Source organism: Perissodus microlepis, chromosome 7, assembly GCF_051167445.1.
Source record: "Perissodus microlepis isolate ML-2025 ecotype Zambia chromosome 7, ASM5116744v1, whole genome shotgun sequence".
NCBI classification, from domain to species: domain Eukaryota; kingdom Metazoa; phylum Chordata; class Actinopteri; order Cichliformes; family Cichlidae; genus Perissodus; species Perissodus microlepis.
The window spans coordinates 48,097,303-48,117,182 of record NC_140467.1 but is presented as its reverse complement, the minus strand read 5'-3'; the positions used below and the strand labels follow the sequence as shown (position 1 = coordinate 48,117,182).

Below are 19,880 nucleotides of genomic sequence, written 5' to 3'. Positions count from 1 at the left end.
AGGCTTCAGCATTCAGTTTATTTTACTGCATTTGCACATACTTGCTAGAACACAGTTGATCTAAACAATCCTGTACATAAACTGACAGGTGACGACAACAAGTAAAAACTGGAAGTCAGTAATAAAACACAGTCATGTTGTCATATGCGTCATATAAAACGAATAAAAGGAAAATATCTGAATCGCACAGATTATTATTATTTACAGAGGCATACTCTTGCGTTTAAAGAAAACTTTTACAACTTCAGTACCTTTTATAGAAATCAAAGTAAAGGCAGGGCATGTGCAATAAGGTAGGAAAAGCTTAGCTTTCTAAGGTTAAGGTGACAGTTTTACAGCAGGACGGAAAGGCAGGATGCAGACTGGGAAGCTGCTGCGTCGGTGCTTTGCTGGCACCTTTAGTAGCTGCATTGCAAAGAGTTGTCGCTGTTGGGATCCTCCGAGGATTCAGAGTGCCTCTCTGAAGTCCGCCTGGAAACTGGGGCATTCGTCTGCTCAGGCTGAGGGTCTGTAGTGTCTACTACTGGCCATTGACTGGGACTTCCTGAAAAGAGAAGTTGAGGTTGTACAGTAAAAAAAAACAAAAAACAAAACAGCTGGCTTTAATGGTCACTTTACACCTTTGGCCACAAACATGCAGGATAAACAAAAACAATGCTTAAGGCACAAAAAAATATTTCAAGTAAGTTTTCCAATCTTATCTCCAGACACATGCATCTGTCATCTTGTTAAATGAATAGTTGCAAAGTTAAAAGTATGTTTGCTGTAAGGTCACGCAAAACACACCCCTGTGAGCGTAAATCAAAAAGCCTAACACAGTTCATACAGTGTTAGGAGGACACAGTTGTAGGCCTGATCCTCCCAACAACTGTGTGTCTCATTACATGTTTAAATTCTGGTATTTGCTTCATGCAGGAGAAACAACCAGAGCAACGCATCCACACTAACCTTCGTCTGGTCCTCCAGACAGGCCTTTCAGGCCAAACTGGGTACAGTAATTTGTCTACCGATATTTCACAGAGAGGAAAAAAGGGGGGAAAAGAGGAGTAATTCACTAATGGAGAAAATACCACTGTGGGTAACAGCATTAGTCTGACATATTATAACTGGGTCATACACTTCTTACTGTAGGCGTACCTCTAAATTCCCCCTGGCTTTCTTCAACACTCCATGGGTCAGAGACACTACAAAGGACAAAAATAAAACAATTCATTTCCACAGTCTTGTATAATTATACCGGTATCAAGATTTGATATTTACTTTATAAAATAATATCACACAAAGAAAAACTACAAAACAGGAGCAGAGAGACTGACTTGATAAATACTTCCATCAATAAACTCAAATAGCTGCAAAACTGCTTCAACCACACATTTCATCTTCTGTGCAGTTTAAAAGTAAAAGCAGATGAACTTACACTGATCGATGATGACTCTCTCCATTCCCTCTTTGAGCTGGTTGGTGGTGCGGAGACGCTTGATGGCTCCGCTCAGCATCCTCTCCTGCTGGGACAGCCGGCTCTTCAGTCGGGCTATCTCATTTCTCAGCAGCTCATCCTGATTTGGAGGATAGCAGGAAAGAAAGGATTTGGTCTGCAGATGTTTAACTGGACAGCCCGGATACACAATGTGTGCTGTGCGTGTGTTTACCTGCTGGTTGTTGCAGCTGTCTCTTGCTATGTTCCCAACTGGCAAAGATACTCTCCACACCAGTTTGAGCAGTCGGCCAGCCTCCTCCAGCACCTGGTGCATGGTGTTAATGCTGCAGGATAAACTCTTCAGATGCTGCTGTTCAATCACCTACAAAGATGTGGACAGGCTAACATCACGTTTCTACTTTCTGTGAAGTTCGGTCTATTTAAATCTCACGATGAGCTCCCCACCTTGTTGTCACAGCCCTGCTGTTGAAGCGTGTGCAGACACTCCTGCAGTTGCGTGTCCATACTGCGTGACAGCTTCCGGCCGTCTGAGATCTGCTTGCGGAGCGCGTTGTAGTCTTCAATCAAGCCCAAAATGTGGCGCCCATTGCGGCTCGCCCACATCCGGTGACCCGGCACCAGCCGAGAGGGAGCACCGGAAACGCTGTCCCCAGAGCTGCTGCTGGCCGAGCCACCATCCACCTCTGAGAGAGATTGATATCTCACATCTGAAAAGATCCAACATAGCAGATCCAGGAGAGTTCAAATGTCATCAGTCTGTATTTGCTTTCATAGAAATATGTGATTTGGCTTCAGGACCAGCTTTGAAGAGCTTTTCTTACCGTGGTGGACGCTGGTGTGTTCTCTGTGAGTCTGAAACGAGTGATGGACAGTGTCGCAGCCTTCTCGGCCCGGCGACCTGCCCCCTTCATCTAAGAGTGATAAAAAATAAATAAGCAAATGAAACACCTGACCTGCCATGACCTGGCAGTGCCTACGTGGCCTTCTGAATCCATCAAAGCTCATCGGCATGCAGGAACGTGCTTTCCGTTTACCTGGAGAGGACAGCAGGTAGTTAATGTTGATGGTTTCAGAGCGGCCGGGTCCTCTGAGCAGCTGCTCCTCCAGTCTCTGCCGCAGAGCCGTGTTGGTCTGGATGCTCCTCTCCAGCTGAAGCCTCAAGTGTCTGATCTCTGACAGCAGCTCGGCCAGGTCCACAGAGCCGGAGGAAGCGTGAGTGGACGGCTCCTGGGCCACCTCGCTGGATTCTGCACGCCGAACAAGAGAGAAATATCCTCCTGTTAGTGACGCTGAGGCTGAGAACTGCTGCAACCCCACAGGTACATTTCTACAAACTTGTGGTCAGATATTTTTATTCGCATGTGAGAAATAAGAACAAAAGAATTAAAAAAAATCCAAATCAAACTGGGTCTGAAAAAATAAATGCTGCAAAATTACACGTCTGGTGTGTAAAGGCCTTAAATTTGATCATGTCAGCCAACAGGCACATTACGCATATAAATTGTTGTGAATGTTGGCTGATAAGGGTTGAGAAACTGTAGTGCAGGAATTCCAAACAGGATTTGCGGTTAATTGAAGTTTGATGGTGTCACCATTACTTAGTTTATACAGTGTCAAATCTGGTGGACAAAGTGCAATCAAAAGATTCTGCAAATACACCCATAAATGCTAAAAACAAAACTGAATACAAGTTTGGAGGGTTTCCTCTTGAAGATGATCTCCCTATCTTCCTCTTTACTGCCCCCATGTGGCCATGTTTCATCCAAAAAAAACCCCAATACACCAGTTATTAGCCAATATCATTAGACATTCTCATTACAATCTATCATCTTGTCAGTACACCAATCCAAACATGATCCAAAAATTTTTCTACACAACAAAAAGTAAAAGTTTCTTCCTCCAATACTTGTGCAAGCTGCTGGAAAATCTGACTACAGCACAAACATTTCAGAAGAACTCCAGCTACTGAAAAACAAAAACATAAATTGTGCAGTACCGTTGTGTTTGTTAGACTCGCTCTTTATTTTTTCGTAAACTTGCAGCTCCACCCGCAGCGTCTGGAGGAGATGCTGGGAGTCGGACAGCTGCTGCCTCTGGAGCTTCACCTCGCACTGCAACCTGGAGACAGTGATTTAAAGCGCAGCCAACACTTATTAAAAAATTCAGCCTAAAGTGATGCCTTGCCTTTAAAATTTGATAGATTAAAAAATATATATATCTCTATCTATCTATCTATATACACACACACACACACATATAAAACAGAAACACTACCTACAACAAGCCTAATGTGTATACATTAGACAAAGTGACACACTCGGGTGAATGAAAGGGAGAGGAGATGTGATCTGACAGTAATCTACACTCCTGGTTTCGAGTGTCAGCCTCATGTCAGCAGGACCCGTGGCAAGAGGTCACATACCATCACTGTAGCATCGTGTGCATGTGTGTGTTCACGGATGAGCCTTCAAGTGATGAGCTCAGGTTTCAGAGACGTACTAACAGTAAGGAATAATGGCAACAGTAATGACTTTTTAGAATGGCCATTAGTAGCTATGTGGAGTGTCAGGTTACACAAATGAGTGCTTTAATGACATTAAGCGTGTAGTGTAGAAATGTGTGCTCCCCATCAGGACTGATGTTGTGTGTGTGTACCTGTGCAGCTCCTCCCTGCTGCGGTGCAGTGAATCCTGCAGCTGGGAGTTTTCCCGGCTGCTGTGCTCCAGTCGCTCCTGCAGTTGGCTGTTTTCCTGCCTCAGAGCTTCACACTCCCTCCTGCTCTGCTCCAGTTTGGCCGTCCGCCTGGCCAGGGTCTCCCGGAGCTTCTCATTCTCCTTCTGCTTGTCTGGAGGAAATAAAGTTTGTAAACCTTGTTAAGTATGTAATTCCCGGAGATAAAGGAAAAATATTTAGGGTATTATAGATCAGCATCAACAAGGACAAAAAAAGAAATTAGCATCCGTTTCTCTCCTCTTCTTTTTTTCTTACTGAAAATCATGTGATTTTTAACTAAACATAAAAAGAGCGATACCTCTGGATGCCATGCTGAGCTGTTCCTTCAGAGTTTGGTTTTGTCCCCAGAGGAATCGCACCTCCTGAGTCAGCTGACCCTGCTCCTCGTTGCCGTGGATGAAGATGTTGGTGGCTGCTGAACATGGCACATACACATGTTGGACATGTGGAAACAAAAGACCCTAAATAGTCAAGGACAGTTTTTTGGTGTGTACCTGGGTCTTTTTCCACTTCAGCTAGTCTCCTCTCCAGCTGCTCCCTGAGACGGTCGTTGGTGCGAATACTTTCCTCCAGACGTTGTCGCAAAGCTCTGATCTCCTGTAGATGCTCTGCCAGCAGGTCTAACAGACACACGTGGATAAAGCACATTTAAAGGGATATTCCATGTTGTTTTTTCACTTCTTTACATTAGCAACAAACTCACACAGCTCATATAATTAACAACATTTCTCTATATAATGTAGTCATTAACTGACATGCTAATCAGCCTACTATTGCTTTATATTTACCTGAATTCATCGTATGAGGCTGTTCTCCAGCATTCCTTTGTGCGCTCGTGTCTCCATCTTGTTTCTGTGCCTTTGTTTGAGGCCCTGAGCCCTCCTGGTCGTGCCCTTGTTCCTGCTCCTGATGATGGGAGGTGGTCTGGGCCATGATAGAGCGATGCAGCTCCAGTTCGCTGCGTAGGGTGGCGTTAAGCTCCTTGCTGCTCCTCAGCTGCTCCTGCAGCCGCCCGTTCTCCCTCTGCAGGCCCTGCAGTCTGCCGCCAGCATCTCTGTGACCGGACACACCTTCGTCCTGAGCTCCTCCTATAGGTGACACAGTTGCACCCGTCCAATCAGAGTGTAGTTGTTGACCTGAACGTGCACAGGAAGACAACAACACATGAGTAATCCAATACTTCAATTCCAAATTGCATATTATTATTATTCTTTGTCTCCAGGTGCTTCTAAAGGACTTCACTTGTCTCTGCAATAGCCTCTTGGTCACAAAATATCAGAAGATTGAAACAGATATGTGCCACTGAATAATGCAACTTTAAGTGGCAGTGGATTGAAACTGGACACCTCCTCTGGCATTGGCTGGCAAGCTTTGTCCTGCAGAACACCTCACTGCAACAGAAAGGATCTGAGTGGACAATAAGTGGTATTACAGGCAGGCACTAGACTGCCTGTGCACGTAGAAGAGGAGCCGTTTGATCTCAATGACTGTGCAACGGGCAAGAAGGGAAGAAAATATGCATTTTTAATGAAGCAAACTGAATTAATCCTAGTCTGGCACAAAATATCCAGCAGTATCAGGGGTAAAACTCTGACAAAAGGCTTCTGAGACTTAAAGCATTGGATCCAGAAATACTTACTGTGGGTTCGATTGCCACCTTGTGTGGTTGGGCTGCTGTGGCAGGAGGAAGAAGTCCTGTCTGAGTGGGACAGATCAGAGTGAGAGCTGTGGTGGCTGCTGAGACTCTGGCGTCTAATCTGGCTCTGCAGGCTCTGGATGAGACGGTTCTTCTCCTGCAGCTCTTTAGCCAACCTGGAAGGAGAAGGAATGATGCGTGTTAACACCAGTCGGGAGGCCTCGGTATGACTGCTGGGAGAGAAAAAGGAACAGCAACCCCAAAAAGTAAAGAAAACTATGTTCCTATAACCAGCGGGCTTCAAACAACACACAGCTGGGAAATTTGACACAGGAGCTCACGGCAAACGTCATGCTGTCTGGATCAAACCCACTCACAGGTCCAGCTGCTCCCTGGTGCAATCAGCCAGGGTGAGGTTTTGCTGGACGAGCAGGGCGACGTGCTGCTGCAGCAGCTCTCTCTCACCCTCTAGCTCCAGACGCAGATAATCTATCTCCTGCTGGATTCTACACAAGCTTTCAGGAGGACCTCTCATGCACTCCTCATAGGACAGCAGTGATTGTGATGTCTGCTGAAGCTCCCCAAAACTGCCCACATCAGTAGTAATATGGATTAATGCGCGTGGCTCTGAGCAACCTTAATTTATAATTTGATACAAGTGTGTGGTTAAAAAATGCATTACCTATTCATATCAAGGATGGAAGGATACAATTATTGTACTGTGTCCAAAACAAACAAATTGCAGTTTTGCAAGTCTACAGTTATTATTGTTGTATTAACTGCTCACTTAGAGCATTTGCTGCCAATAAAAAGGTAAAAAAATCAAAGTTTAAGATGGCTATGATGTGAAACTGAAAGCATGGGGAATACAGAGTGACAATATTGACCCAGTGATGGGCAGCAGAGCCTTAATTTACTTCTGGCTGACACAGAAACAAAATAGGTCAACAGCAGGACAGCTATTCACGTGCACAGCCCAGGGTCATAATGCAAATAGCTGGGGGCAGTTTTAAAAGGGTCATAATATGACAAACATCTCAAAGAGCTCAGCTAATGACCCAAAAATACAGTCGCACATGTGACCTTAACAAAGGGACTACAGTCTAGGTCACTAGAAGGATGGAAAAGTAAACACCAGCTTTTTTAAAAAAAATCTAATTTCTCATCATATAACATATATATGTGATAAATGTTTCACCCACTGTTGCATACACTAAAAATAAAGAAATAATGTATTTGTACCTGCGAGACAATTCAAGAGCTGGCACATCCTCATTATCCAGATGAGTCTCTCCTACAAGACAGAAAAAGACGCTGTCATGGACGTGTCTGTACAAATCAGTTACGAGTGGCTGCTCTTCTGTCTTTGTTTCTCTTCTGGTGGCGTCTGTTTTCCCCTTGTTAGACTGTCATGTCAAGTTTGTACCCACCCATAATTTTATTATGACTTAACAACTGCCTTTAAAACTACTCTTTGATAATGAAGGAAATCATCAGTAAGTTAATTGATCACCATATCAAGTAATTTCTTTCATTAAAATAATGCCCTCCATGCTCTAAAATGGCTCGTTATACTACCACGGCACTAACACACATCCTCCAAGCACACTAAGTAAATACTGTCGCAGTGATGGCAGATACTACACGAACAACACCTCATCATGGATCTATATAATAATTTAGGCAAAGCAACTACTACAATTACGATGACGGCAGCAGCTACCTTTGTCCAGCCGTCCCTCCAGCCTGTCCAGAATGCTCAGGCTCTTGTCCAGCTGCTCTTTAACCACCTCTCCCATGTAGCAGTCGACCTTTTCAGCCTGCAGCAGCTCTTTGAAGGCCTGGTTCAGCTCTTCCAGCTGCCGCCGGTGCAGGGCTCCCAGCCTGCGGCTCTCCTTGATCTGCTGCCTCAGCTGCGAGAGCTCTCGGGCCTGTGACTTCACAAGGGAGTCCAGGCTGTGGAGAAGACCAAATTAGGGACAATTTAAAAAAAGAAAGAAAGAAAAAGATCATGCAGATTTTCCTTAAAGTAAAGAAGGTGAAGTACTAATAAAACACTTCAAAGATGGTTAACCTAGCAGGTGATGTGGAGCGGCTGCGGGATGGCTGTAGTTGTTCACTGATGCTTCTGTTCAGCCTCCTCTCTCCTTCCAGCTCCATATTTACCCGGCTGCTTTTATCCTTAATTGCCTGGTTCTCCCCAGCCTTCTTCCCCCTTAGCTGCCCACTTCTGTGGCTGCCATCTTGACTACGGTCGTCTTTCTGTGCACCCTCTTGATCCTTGATCACAGACGGGTCTGAGGTGTTGTTGACCAAGTCACTGGAGAGGGAGTTCCTATGCAGAAGGCTCTGCATTTGGAGGATTAGTTTTGTCTGGTTTTCCAGCTGGACCTTGAGCTCTTTGACTTGTCCCTGAAGCTGCAGTGGGTCCTCAGAAACACCATACTCACTATAGACCTGCAGACCTTTCAGACTCACCTAAAAATAAAATAGATGGAAGAAGGTTCAGATTTTTAAAAGTGAAAACTAATGTTAAATGGAATCAAACCAGTAACACATGCTGTAACTTCTGATCATTGTTGTTACACTGTTGATTCTCACAAAGCTGTTTAAAATGACTGTAATGTATGTAAATGTTCTCAAACACACCTTATTCTCATTTCTTGATACATGTATTTATTTTTAGAATCTGCTTGAGTTGCCTTATACAGCCATCAGTTATAACATTATGACCACCTGCCTAATATTGTGTTGGTCCTCTTTTTGCCATCAAAACATCTCTGACCCGTCAAGGCATGGACTTCACTAAACCCATGTGCTGTGGTGTCTCGCACCAAAAGATCCTTCAGGTCCTGTGAGTTGTGAGATGGGGCCTCCATGGATCGGGTCTTTGGCCAACACATCCCACATATGCTCACCTATATTGAGATCTGGGTAATTTGGAGGCCAAGTCAACACCTCAAACTCATTGCTCAAACCACTCCTGAACCATTTTGGGAGGACGCATTGTCCTGCTGACGGAGGCCACAGCCATCAGGGAATACCGCTTCCATGAAAGGGTGCACATGATCTGCAAAAACGCTTAGGTAGGTGATATGGATCAAAGTAACAACCATATGGATGGAATAAGTTAAGTTTTCCCAGCAGAACATTATCCAAAGCATCACACTGCCTCCTCTGTGTCTTCTTCCCATAGTGCATTCATCATTTAAAGTGATTCATCAGACTGGGCCATCTTCTTCCATCGCTCCACGCTCCAGTTCTGAGGCTCACGAGTCCATTGTAATCGGTGATGGACAGCAGTCAGAGACTTGAGCTACGGTAGCTCGTTTGTTGGACTGGACCACAGGGACCAGACTCTGCTTCCCATGTGCATGAAAGAGCCTTGGATGTCCACGACCCTGTTACTGGTTCACCACTATTCCTTTCCTTCTGCTTTTGACAGATGTTGCTACTGACCACTGCTGACTGGGAACCCCCCACAAGAGCTGCAGTTTTGGAGATGCGCTGACTGTGTCATATAGTCATCACAATTTGGTCCTTGTCAAACACGCTCAAATCCTCACGCTTGCCCATTTTCCCAAAATGTTCACTTGCTCCCTAATATATCCCACCCTCTAACAGGTGCCATGATGAAGAGATAATCAGTGTTATTCACTTGACTGCTGTATGAATAATGGTTCATAATAATGTATTTGTCCTACACTAGGCCTTGGTAAACCTCTAAGACCCAGTCCTCCTCTATTCTGATTGGTCGTCACTCAACAAACAGAAGGTTTGAGCAGTAGGAGGACTCCTGTGCTCACAAACACAGCTCTGCATCTGAGCTAACCACAGTAGTGACATTCCCCATCATTCCCTAGTGAACTTTGCTGTGGAGTGCTGGGAGTGAGGAATAAGATAATAAGCAAATAATAAGATAAATACCTTGGCTGAGCTGAGAGCTGGGGAACTAGGGTATGGGGTGCTGGAGGTTGAGTCCAAATTTTCAGTAGAGGAGAAATTGGCCTGTTCGTGTTTCAACAGGGAAGGCAGGCTGGAGCCACTGTAACTAGGGTTTACCCCAACCTCTAAATCTGGCAACACAGGAAGCACAAAAACATTAGACTATGGGGAGGAGTCCAGTGCAAGTTGTAGAAAATAAACAGTGTTTGAGCAGTGTGAGGAAAGAAGTCATTTGTGATACAGCCAAATTTGAATAGGACAAGAAATCAAGGTAAAAGGTTAATGAGTGCTCAAAAGACATTCCCAAACCTTAAGTGAAAACATGCATGGATAGAGACAGCCCATTCAAATTTAGGAAGGGTGAAGAAAATTCCACAGTTAAAAACCAGAAAAAGACTGTGTGGTTACGGAGACCCAGGCAGAAAATATTTTTCAGAGACAGTGTGCCTTTGTTCACTCCTCATGCATACATTCTACATTAAGAGAAGCTGTCCACACTTGAGATTAGTATCCACTCAGCAGACAGACATGCAGAGTCTGTCTGAAGGCTGTCTACCTGTGCTACTGCTCTCTTCCCTATCGTTCTCACTCTTGCCACTGGTTTCGTAACCCAGGTCCTGCAAATCCACCTGCACGCCTTTGTCATCCTGCTCAGGAGCTGGCATTGGAAGCAATATACGTTTGGTTAGGAAGAAATCAATCAAGGAGTTCACATATGTCTCTATCCTTACTTATGTTGTTCCTGACCAAACTGGGATTTGCAGTATCACAAAATCGTTTGAATTACTGTGGACAAGCACATGTAGAAGAAAGCTGCTCAACAGCTTACCTTTCTTTATCATTTCAGGAGAGGATGTACTGGTAAGAGCAGTGGCCAGTTTCGCCTCCAGGCTTTTACATGCCTTCTTCTTCTCCCTCAGTGCTTTGTGCAGTGTTTCCAGTTCAACCTGAACACTTGGCGGTAACCCTTTGCCGTCCTGCACTGCCCTGTGGGCTTCCCTCTCCATTTTGTGACCCCTCTCTTCTTGCAGGGAAGCCTGGAGCTCAGATATCCTCTGAGAGTAATCACTGAAGACCTCATAGAGAAGACAGAGATGGCGATGAAGCTCTAGTACCTTTGTTCCAGTTGAAGCAGTAGACAGGTTGTTGCTGGGTTCGGAGATTGGTGGGGCAGGTTCTCCAAGTTGCTCCCGCTCTTGGAGGGCTCTCTGAAGTTTGTCTAAATTTATCTGCAAGTCAGAGCTGATCTGGGATCTGCCAGCAGTCACGGAGCCAGAATTTGTGCAGTGTGCTGCTAAAGAGGCAACAGCGGACTCTGTTGCACTAAAGCAGTTCCTTAGAACGTCAATCGCCTCTTGATTTAAACTAGTATCAGGACCGTGGTGTTCCTTTTCCTCATTTTCTTTAAGTGACTCTGCTGCTACTCTGTCACTGGTGTATCCATGTTGTGCAGTAGCATTTGTGGCCCTCAGTTTTTCTTGCAGCTCTGCATTGAGCCTATTCTGCTCCCAAAGTGCTTCTTGCAAAGAGTCTGCATGACGCTGCAGCTCATGCAGAGAGTCCTCGGTACCTTGAAGTACCCCTCCGGTGCTTTCTTCCTTTGGAGAGCTATGCAGCTGCTGCAAAGCTCCCTCAATCCTTTGACAAAGATCGCTGATTTCAGGATTCTTTTCTTGGCTTTCTGCAGAGCTGATGACTTTCTCTGCCAAATTCAGAAGCTCTATGAGCTGGTTGTTGAACTCCTCTTTCTGCTGCAAGGCTTTCTGCAGCTCAACGCATCTACCATGGAGAGACGCGTCAGAACCCACAGAACCAGAACCTGTGTGTGAACCAAATCCACCCTGGCTGTCCAGACTGCAGGCAGTCAGATAAGCGATGGTAGATTCTGCTGCCTGTAAAGCCTCTACGTACTGGGAGTTCAGTCTGTCTTTCTCCTGGAGCTGTGCATGAAGTTCTTCCCAATCAACAAGCTGCTCACTCAGCTTGTTGATCAGTGCTTCTTTCTCCTGGCACTCCTGGTGGAGAAGTTCCAGCTGAGTATATAGTGCAGAATCATCTTGGGTGTGATCCAGTGATGCTCTGGCTTCAGAGCCCTTGTCGGATCCCACTGGACTACAGCTACGATTAGGGTATCCAAGGGTGGCGGAAGGGGAAGTGCTGTACTGGAGTGATGTGTGAGTGTCAGAGTCTGTGTGTACATGCTGGTCAGACCAGTAGACATCATCTGAATCAAGGTGCTGAAGTCCATCAGTTTTGAGCTGCTCGGAGCTTCCAGGCTTCCTGCTGCTGCTGTTAGACTCCACCCTCAGCCTCACAGGCACAGGAAGGCGAGATCTGCCTCCAGACTACAATTTAAACAAACACAAGAAACAGACATTAAAACCCCAAAACGCCTTCATGCAGGAAAGAGTGATGTCTTTTTATTTCTTCTGCAGTACAAAACTTACCCTATGTTTTGCAAAATGCTGTTTTTCACTGTTGCTGTGTGGCTGGCAATTAGTTCTTGGACTCTCCTCGTCATCTGCAGTGCTGACATTGGTAATGGGACTCTCCCTGTCCGAAATCTCATTCCACTTCTTCCCTCCCTTCTTCTTTGACAGTTTGGTGACCTTTGCATCTTCTGTGTCCAGTGCTTCCAAACTCTTCCTCAACTCAGCCTGTCCCTCACTACTGTTCCCTGAGGCATCGGTGCTCTCTTTTTCTTTGTACTCAGACGATTTCTGTTCCTTCAGGAGACCCCGCAGCTCATCATTTTCTGATCTGAGCCTGAGCATTTCCGCTCTGTAATGAGAAACATTCGACCAGATTACAGTTCAGACCTCTAACTACCAAGTAATGGGGAAAATAAGGAGTAGACTCTGAAAGAAAGACCTACCTAAGGTGCGAGACAGATGTTGACCCACAATCAGCTAATAGGGATTTAAGTGCCATTAAATCTGTGTTCATCTCCCTAGAATATTCCTCCCCAGTGTCCAAGATGTCGCTGCTAGAGTGAGCACGCTCTCTACTCTGGCTGAGGCCGCTGTCCATGCTCACATCACCCAAAAGCTTTTCCGACAACATCTAAAAGAGCGATTATTTAGAAAGCAGGTTTTATAAACTCTTCAAATAGTACTTAAGCACTCAGTTGTTTAATGACCATCAGTTTCATACCTGTCCTAGTTTACTGCATGTCTGGCTCTCTTTGTCCTGACCAGGGAGATGTGTCTTGTTACTTTGAACCAGAGGCTGCTTCTCAAGCGTCTTCTTGAGCTGCTAGAGTAATGGGATGGGAGGCGAGTATGACACACATGGCTCGGTAAAAGAAAACTTAAAGTGGGAACAGAATCCATAAAGCACAGCACAGCAACAGCAGAATGGCATGATGTGTCTAATGTAGCATGGCGAAGAGAGACCGTTTTATGGGACACAGAGATAAAGATAAAACAGGGACTGATTAGGAAAGATGAAGGAAAGAGAAAGAGGGTACTTACTCTACTACATACAAGAAACACACTTGTTAAAAAATTCAGACATTTAGTACCACAGAGGGAAGCGAAATTAGCAACAGGTTAGACAGAACAGAGGTTAGGCTATAAGTTCTAAGGTTAGAAAGGAGCTATTACAGGAAGGATGTTAGACAATGATTCGTGATTTCTCAAGTATTTTCTAAATGTGGACATACTCTGGAAGAAACATTACTAATAAATGACAAGACGTGTACTCTTTTGGAAGACCTAAAAAAACCAAACAAAAAACAACAACTTTGCAGCCATAACTTTGTGTACAACCTCGTCTCTTTGCAGCTGCTTTTTGCGGTCTTTGTCTTCTTTGTCATCAGTGTCACGCTCTGACTTCTCAATTTGTGAAAGTTGGCTCTGCCGTTCACCATTTAAGGTCTGCAGCCTGCTGACATGGTCTTGCAGCTCAAGCACCTTAACACAGAGAGAAATCATTTTTACACATTTTTACAGTTGGTACAGTGACACATGAAGCACACTAATTAACTTCAATGTGACACTGTATAAGAATGAGACAAAAAGCAACAAAATGTAAAATACCTTCTGTTTAAGCTCCTGAGCAGACAGATGAGACAAGCTGTCATCCAGTCCCTCTCCTACACAGATACTCATGTAGGAAGTCTGATCTCCAATGAAACTCAAAGAGTCGCCTGAAAAACGTTAAAATAATCTTATAATGTTGTCTGTATATAAACTGGAATATGACATCTGGTGTCTTTTTCTCGTCTTACCTCCATCGTTGGCTCCACCGACCCCTCCTCCACGGTTCTGAATTGCTCCTAAGCGTGCCTGCAGAGATGCATTCCAACGCTGGGCATCTTCAAGCTGATGTCTCATGCTCTCTAGCTCTTTAGGATCAATCAGGTCCATACCTGAAACGATACACAGAGGGTTACAAAAGGCCACGCATGACAGGGCATTACAGCAGCTCCCATGAGGCACCATTAACTTAAGACTTCATGTGCATATGTCTAACATGTCATAAAGAGGGTGCATACTTCAGCTCTTTTTCACAACTTTAAAAACAAACACAGACCAGCCAGGAAGCTGAGGTTTTACACCGCAGCACACACACCTTTGGATTATACCTTTCACTTTCATATTTTTCATGATGTCTACAATCTAATGTTCTTTAATTAAAATACTGAAAAAAAACAAATAAAATAAAAAAAATCCTTGTAAATGAAAAATGTAAAAAAAAAAATATGAAAAACAAAAATGGTGGATTTACATTGTGCAGTTAGTGGATCTTGGCTTGCTAAAAAAATCCAAGTCAGATATGCAAAATATATGTAGAGGAGCTAAAATGCACACCCACAATATACACAATCACAAAGTATGATTATTATTGTGCTTTTTCATAAGTGTGTAAACATGTAGCCTATGCACACAAATCATAATGGTTGGTTATATAACCAAAGCATGAAGTGTGCAAATGTAATCAGTGACAATCATCCTGCTACGTCTATCTTGCCAGTCAGTGCTAATGTGAGCTGCGTCCCTGTTACTTACAGCTGACCTATTTTTACACCTGGCTCTCTGCAGGCAGGGGTGTGGGGAGGAGCATGCACGTGTGTGGTCGCCTGAGCGCACACGACAAGTGGATGGTCCAAGTTATTTGGCTTAGACCTCAGCGCAGAGTGACACTTTTAATCTGTTTTAAGGCTGTGCATTAATGCCACAACAAATCTGAAGGACAAACTGTGCTGAATTACATTAACTGCATGACGTCAAAGGAAAATAAATGCCACACTTTTTGGATTAGGCTCTATTTTCGGAGAGCTGCTCTTTTAATGTGGTACTTTGCACATTAATATCCTTTATTAAATCATTTGAAAATGGCACAACCATGCTTTTAAATGTTATTCATGTGACAGACGGCTGGATGGGTTGGATTAATAACCAGAAGCGTGCTAAAGTGATGCAATCATGAAGCAAAGGGACAAAACAAAAACAAACAAACAGCATGTTGAAAGTGAGAGACAGAGAAGACAGGTCTTTATTTATTTTTTATGAAGGACAAAGAGCAGACAGGTGTGAAATCAATACATTTACTGAGAGACAGTGAAAAGGGGAGCGACTGTGTTATAGACAAAAACATGCAGATAACTGGGTGATGATGAGAGCAGAAGAGACAGAAAGCAGACAAAGATGAAAAGTGGAGGGACCAGGTGTGCATGCTGAAGAAGAACACAACAAAAAGTAGACATGGAAGTTGTCGGCAGGACGAGTAAACATATTATATAAAGATGACCGGGGTTTAAGGGTTCCCTTTAATGATGAGTTATATTTTCTACCTTTTTAACTACAATAAATGATAACAAGCACTTCTTTTCTCATTCACTCCTTTCTAATTTCTTTATTTCTTTCCCTCTCATTCAGTCACCATCCTCATCTACAACCAAGTGTGTTTTCACTGCACCTTCTCTGAGTTTGGCTCTGTGTATCTCTCTCTCCAAGTCACCCCTTAACTCCTCATTAGTTCTGATGCTCTCTTCTAGCTGCTGCCTGAGAAGCTGCACTGCTGTCAGCTCCAACTGTAGAGCATGGAGACGCTGGGCACTGCAAATCATCCAAGAGGTCTGTTAGCGCAAAGCATTTGTTTCTCCTTTTTGCATTAAAGCAGCTGTTGCACATAACTACCTGTCTTGCTCCTTCACAGTCTTTACCAGGCTGGAATAGAGCTGCTGTTCAGCCCTCAAGGCTCTGTTTAGAGCATCGTGCTCATGTTGCAAAGCTGTGAGGTTGGGCAAGGCCTGAGGAGAGAAGAGAAACTATCTTAAAAGACAAAGCATCAAGATTTTAAAAATTTTTAGAGCAAAACATTACAAAGCAGGTCATCTTTACTTCTTGCTGGCTGTCTCCACCGATCATGGTACTCTCTCTCTGTGGAAGCACAGGCAGGGACCTCTCCATTCCACAGACAATGACGTGATCCTGGGTATGATCAGGCCGTGTGTGGCCTCTCTGACTGAGGCGCTGCTGGAGAACCTGCTCAAAGTCAAAAGTTAAACATCAGAAGAAAAACTCCTTCACTTGCTGACACAACTTTGACACTGTGTGGAATCCTTACACTGATAATCTCATCCTTGGTCTTTAGAGTTGCAGTGAGGGACTCAATATTAGCAGCCTGACCTTCACTGTGACCCTCCAGCTCAGATAGCGCCGACTGAAGCTCAGCCAATGAAATCTAGAAATTGGGATGTAGGGAATTATGACTGACACTTTTAAGAACCGTATCCTATTATGGATTCATTAAATGCTTCTAACTCACTGACCTTCAGTTCATTTTCCCTTTTCAGTGCTTTGTTCAGTGCTTCAGTTTTCTGTGCCAGCTCCTTCTTCAGGACGACCACTGTTTTCTTGGAAAGTGGATTGTTCTCCTGGCTATCCTCGCTGTTTCTCCTGGACAGCTCAGCTTCAGCACAGACAAAACAAAGTCAAACGTAGCACCAACATGCAGTCTACCTTTAAATAACCTGCGCGAGGGTGTTACAGGTCTAAATCCATTACCTTCCCTCTCGTCCAACTTCTCTTGCATGATCTGAATAGTTTGTCTGAGATCCAACACTTGATCTGGCTCTGCTTTCTGCCTCATCTCTGCCAGAAACTGGTCTCTCTCCTGACCACGCTGAAGAAGCTTCTGCCAGTTTATAAAGATATAAAATCAGCACATTCAAATTTGTACAGGTAATATCTTAAAACACGTTCAAAACAGGGCATAGAATTGGGGGGCAGAATGTGTTATTCTCTTTGGGAGTTTGGATTTCCACATATTTTACAGCTGAATGGCTGTGCTGTATCCCACAGGATCTTACGTTAATAAGGCTGTCTTTTTCAGCAAGCAGGGCTTTGAGCTGCGCGGTCTCTAAATAACTCTCCTGGGCTGTTGAGGAGCTTTGCTTCTCAGCAGTGGCAAGCTCCTGCTGCCTATCAGACAGCTGCTTCTTCAGCTCCTGAATCTCCTGAGCACGCTCAGACAACATGCGATTGTAGTGCTCTGCAGACTCCTGGAGACGACAAAGAGTCAAAGTTAATAGTGTTAGCGTTGTTTGTGCACACTCTGTCGTGCCCTGTTGTCATAAATGCTAACCTTCAGAAGTTGGTCTTTGCTGCTAATTGTAGCAAACAGGCTTTCTACAGCACTCTCATTGTCAGCAACCAGTCTTTCCCTGGCCTTGACAGCCTCAGCCAGCATGGCTTCTGTGACCTTTAACCTTTGGCCCATCTGTTCAGCCAGATCACGCGCATGGCTCTGTGACTGGTTCAGCAATGATTCAGACATTTGCTACGGACAGAGGGGGAAAAAATAAGCACTGAAGTACAAATGACATAAACCAGAACAGTAAAAACTATAAGGAACCTGGCCTTAATGAGTGACTATTTGTCAGCCAACCTCCATATCCTTTGTCTTGCCCTCCAGGGAGAGCTGCAGCTGGCTAATGATGGAGTCCTTCTCCCTCAGTGATCTGTTCAGGTTGTCTTCCACATCTTGCTTGGCTCTTTGTAGGTTCTTTAGGGTACTTGCAAGATGCTGCAGCTCTGCATCCTTCTCCTTAATCAGACTGTCAAAATTCTGCAAAGAAAGGAGTAGAAAGGAGTATGCATAACACTTAATCACAACTATGTGATTATCAATCAATAGAAAAGATCCCAGTTCCGGATACTTACATTGATAGTTTCTTCATTATGAGACAGCAAGTTGTTGAGTCTTTCTAGGTCTCTTTCTTTTTCCCTTAGTAACAGCTGCAGGTGGTGTATCTCATTGTCTTTTTCTTCAATAGCAGCAAATTTCTCATCAAGTGCTTGCTGTAAGAGAACAAACAAACATGTCAGAAACCAGGCAAAGTCACCATGGTTAAAAGATTGCAGTGAAGGAATATCCACCTCCAAAGCCTTCTCCTTTTCTTTCAACCTTTGCCGCAGTTTGGAGAGAATACTGTCGTTACTTCCTGGACTTTTGCTCTGCTCAAAGTCTCTGACCATGTTCATGTATTCCTGACAAACACATAAAAACAATGTTACTAAATACACCGCACTCAGAAGAACTGGATGTCACTTTGGAGCACCAACTTCTCTTTGGCTCTGATTGTTTTCATGACATGCTTATAATCCAGCTGACAGGCTTTACTGCAAGCTAACTGCTCTCCTATGATTACTGTTTTATCATGTGTGGTGGCTCTTTGAAGGAGAAGAAGAAAAGAGAGCAGAGGAGAGGAGGAGCAAAACAGCAGTAATGAGCTAAAATTCAATTTTTACACATACTTAGGCTAAGTAAAAACTCTTTTTTTTTTTTATCTTTTGAGCTAAAGTCTGCCTGCATAAGTTTAGTGATGATGTGTCACCTGTAGCTGCTGCTCTTTATCAGCCAAGGTGGATGTGAGACGCTGGATGGTGACCTCATGGGCCTGCAGCTTTGTTTTGGTTTGGTCCAGCAGCTCTTGGTACTGCTGCTCCAGAGCACTCTCCCTTTCCCCGATCTCCCCACTCAGCTTTTTCAGCTGATTGTTTAAATCCTTGTGGAGGAAATTATAATAATGTCACACAAAAGTCAATATTTAAACAGATAATGAAAAAACAAAACGATTAACAGGAGAATGCCTGCTCCTTTTATTGTGGATACTGTGAGTAACAGTCCCTGTCATCCTCCTATCTTACATTAAGCGCTTTGTCTCCTTTCTTTTTCTGTTGTTGCAGGTCCTCCAACTCCACCTCAAGCTGATCCTTTGCCTGCTGTAAGTCAGCCAGCTCTTGCTCCTTCCTATCCAGTGCTCGCTGCAGTTTTTGGGCTTCAAGCACCTTGGTGTGGTGTTCCCCCTGTAATTGGGCCAGCTCTGTTTGCTTTTCCATTAATAGGTTTTGGTGTTCCTCTGCTCCCTGAAGGAGAAAAAAAATATTGACTTCTATCTGTTTAAGGCACATATAGAGCAGGGGACACATTGTGGTAACAGTATTATGAGGAATGTCTTTGTATAAAGTTTGGTTCTATATAAAAGGTGTATATAACATACCTGGTATTTCTGCAGTTGGGCTTTATGTGCTGCATCTCTAGCTTTGGCTAAAGCATCATCTCTGTCCTCAATCTCATGACACAGCTCAGCAATCTGCAATACAAAGACAGACAGGTTGGGCCTGAAACTTTGCATAATACAGAGAAGAGATACAATGACATTAACAAAGTAAGTAATAAATGACCTCTTTTTCCTTTTCTCTGAGGACCTGAGTGAGTCCCTGGATGGTTTTATCTCGCTTTAGAGCATTTTTCTTCTCAGAGTTTAGTTCATTCTCCTTCTCCTCTAACATCACTGACAGGGTCTGTTTACATGAAGCAGTTAGTGATTTCATACAGAGTAATAGATCAATACAATTTAGGAATATTTATTAGAGGAACATGTGAACTACCTTGTTCTGATTCTGGGAATCTTCCAGGGTTTTTGCCAGACTCTCACTGGTGCTTTTAACCAGGTTCAGCTCGTCCGTCAGCAGCTTATTAATCGACTCCAACTGATTAACATCACTCTTCTTCTTAGCAAGAGAACACACAAACAACAGAACAGGAGAAATTAATTAGAGAAGTGTGTTTATCAACAAAGGTACCTGGGACAGATCATTACCAGTGCTACAGTGG

At 44.0% G+C, this 19,880-nt stretch overlaps 1 protein-coding gene across 10 annotated transcripts in view; it reads right to left on the bottom strand.

Moving 5' to 3' along the window:
- Positions 1–4: 4 nt before the first annotated feature.
- Positions 5–19,880, bottom strand: part of cdk5rap2 (CDK5 regulatory subunit associated protein 2) — a 31,273-nt gene continuing 11,397 nt past the window's right edge. For 4 of the 10 annotated variants that reach the window (XM_084935576.1, XM_084935578.1, XM_084935581.1 and 1 more), the window contains exons 10-51: positions 19,655–19,777; positions 19,448–19,567; positions 19,264–19,356; positions 18,911–19,129; positions 18,598–18,768; positions 18,140–18,250; positions 17,924–18,061; positions 17,649–17,828; positions 17,346–17,540; positions 17,071–17,262; positions 16,766–16,895; positions 16,531–16,670; positions 16,326–16,442; positions 16,100–16,243; positions 15,896–16,008; positions 15,675–15,814; positions 13,984–14,124; positions 13,793–13,902; positions 13,523–13,666; positions 12,906–13,007; positions 12,628–12,815; positions 12,200–12,533; positions 10,582–12,097; positions 10,309–10,410; positions 9,735–9,883; positions 7,882–8,285; positions 7,531–7,763; positions 7,050–7,101; positions 5,811–5,983; positions 4,960–5,307; positions 4,666–4,791; positions 4,470–4,586; positions 4,094–4,283; positions 3,435–3,556; positions 2,473–2,685; positions 2,260–2,349; positions 1,883–2,145; positions 1,650–1,799; positions 1,418–1,556; positions 1,138–1,184; positions 949–1,003; positions 5–544 (exon numbers count right to left, since the gene is read on the bottom strand). In XM_084935576.1, the coding sequence (XP_084791702.1) occupies positions 399–544; positions 949–1,003; positions 1,138–1,184; positions 1,418–1,556; positions 1,650–1,799; positions 1,883–2,145; positions 2,260–2,349; positions 2,473–2,685; positions 3,435–3,556; positions 4,094–4,283; positions 4,470–4,586; positions 4,666–4,791; positions 4,960–5,307; positions 5,811–5,983; positions 7,050–7,101; positions 7,531–7,763; positions 7,882–8,285; positions 9,735–9,883; positions 10,309–10,410; positions 10,582–12,097; positions 12,200–12,533; positions 12,628–12,815; positions 12,906–13,007; positions 13,523–13,666; positions 13,793–13,902; positions 13,984–14,124; positions 15,675–15,814; positions 15,896–16,008; positions 16,100–16,243; positions 16,326–16,442; positions 16,531–16,670; positions 16,766–16,895; positions 17,071–17,262; positions 17,346–17,540; positions 17,649–17,828; positions 17,924–18,061; positions 18,140–18,250; positions 18,598–18,768; positions 18,911–19,129; positions 19,264–19,356; positions 19,448–19,567; positions 19,655–19,777 (7,980 nt within the window). In that variant the 3' untranslated portion in view covers positions 5–398. The remainder of the gene's footprint in view (positions 545–948; positions 1,004–1,137; positions 1,185–1,417; positions 1,557–1,649; positions 1,800–1,882; positions 2,146–2,259; positions 2,350–2,472; positions 2,686–3,434; positions 3,557–4,093; positions 4,284–4,469; positions 4,587–4,665; positions 4,792–4,959; positions 5,308–5,810; positions 5,984–7,049; positions 7,102–7,530; positions 7,764–7,881; positions 8,286–9,734; positions 9,884–10,308; positions 10,411–10,581; positions 12,098–12,199; positions 12,534–12,627; positions 12,816–12,905; positions 13,008–13,522; positions 13,667–13,792; positions 13,903–13,983; positions 14,125–15,674; positions 15,815–15,895; positions 16,009–16,099; positions 16,244–16,325; positions 16,443–16,530; positions 16,671–16,765; positions 16,896–17,070; positions 17,263–17,345; positions 17,541–17,648; positions 17,829–17,923; positions 18,062–18,139; positions 18,251–18,597; positions 18,769–18,910; positions 19,130–19,263; positions 19,357–19,447; positions 19,568–19,654; positions 19,778–19,880) is intronic. The other 6 variants (XM_084935577.1, XM_084935571.1, XM_084935573.1 and 3 more) reach the window with 5 other exon arrangements.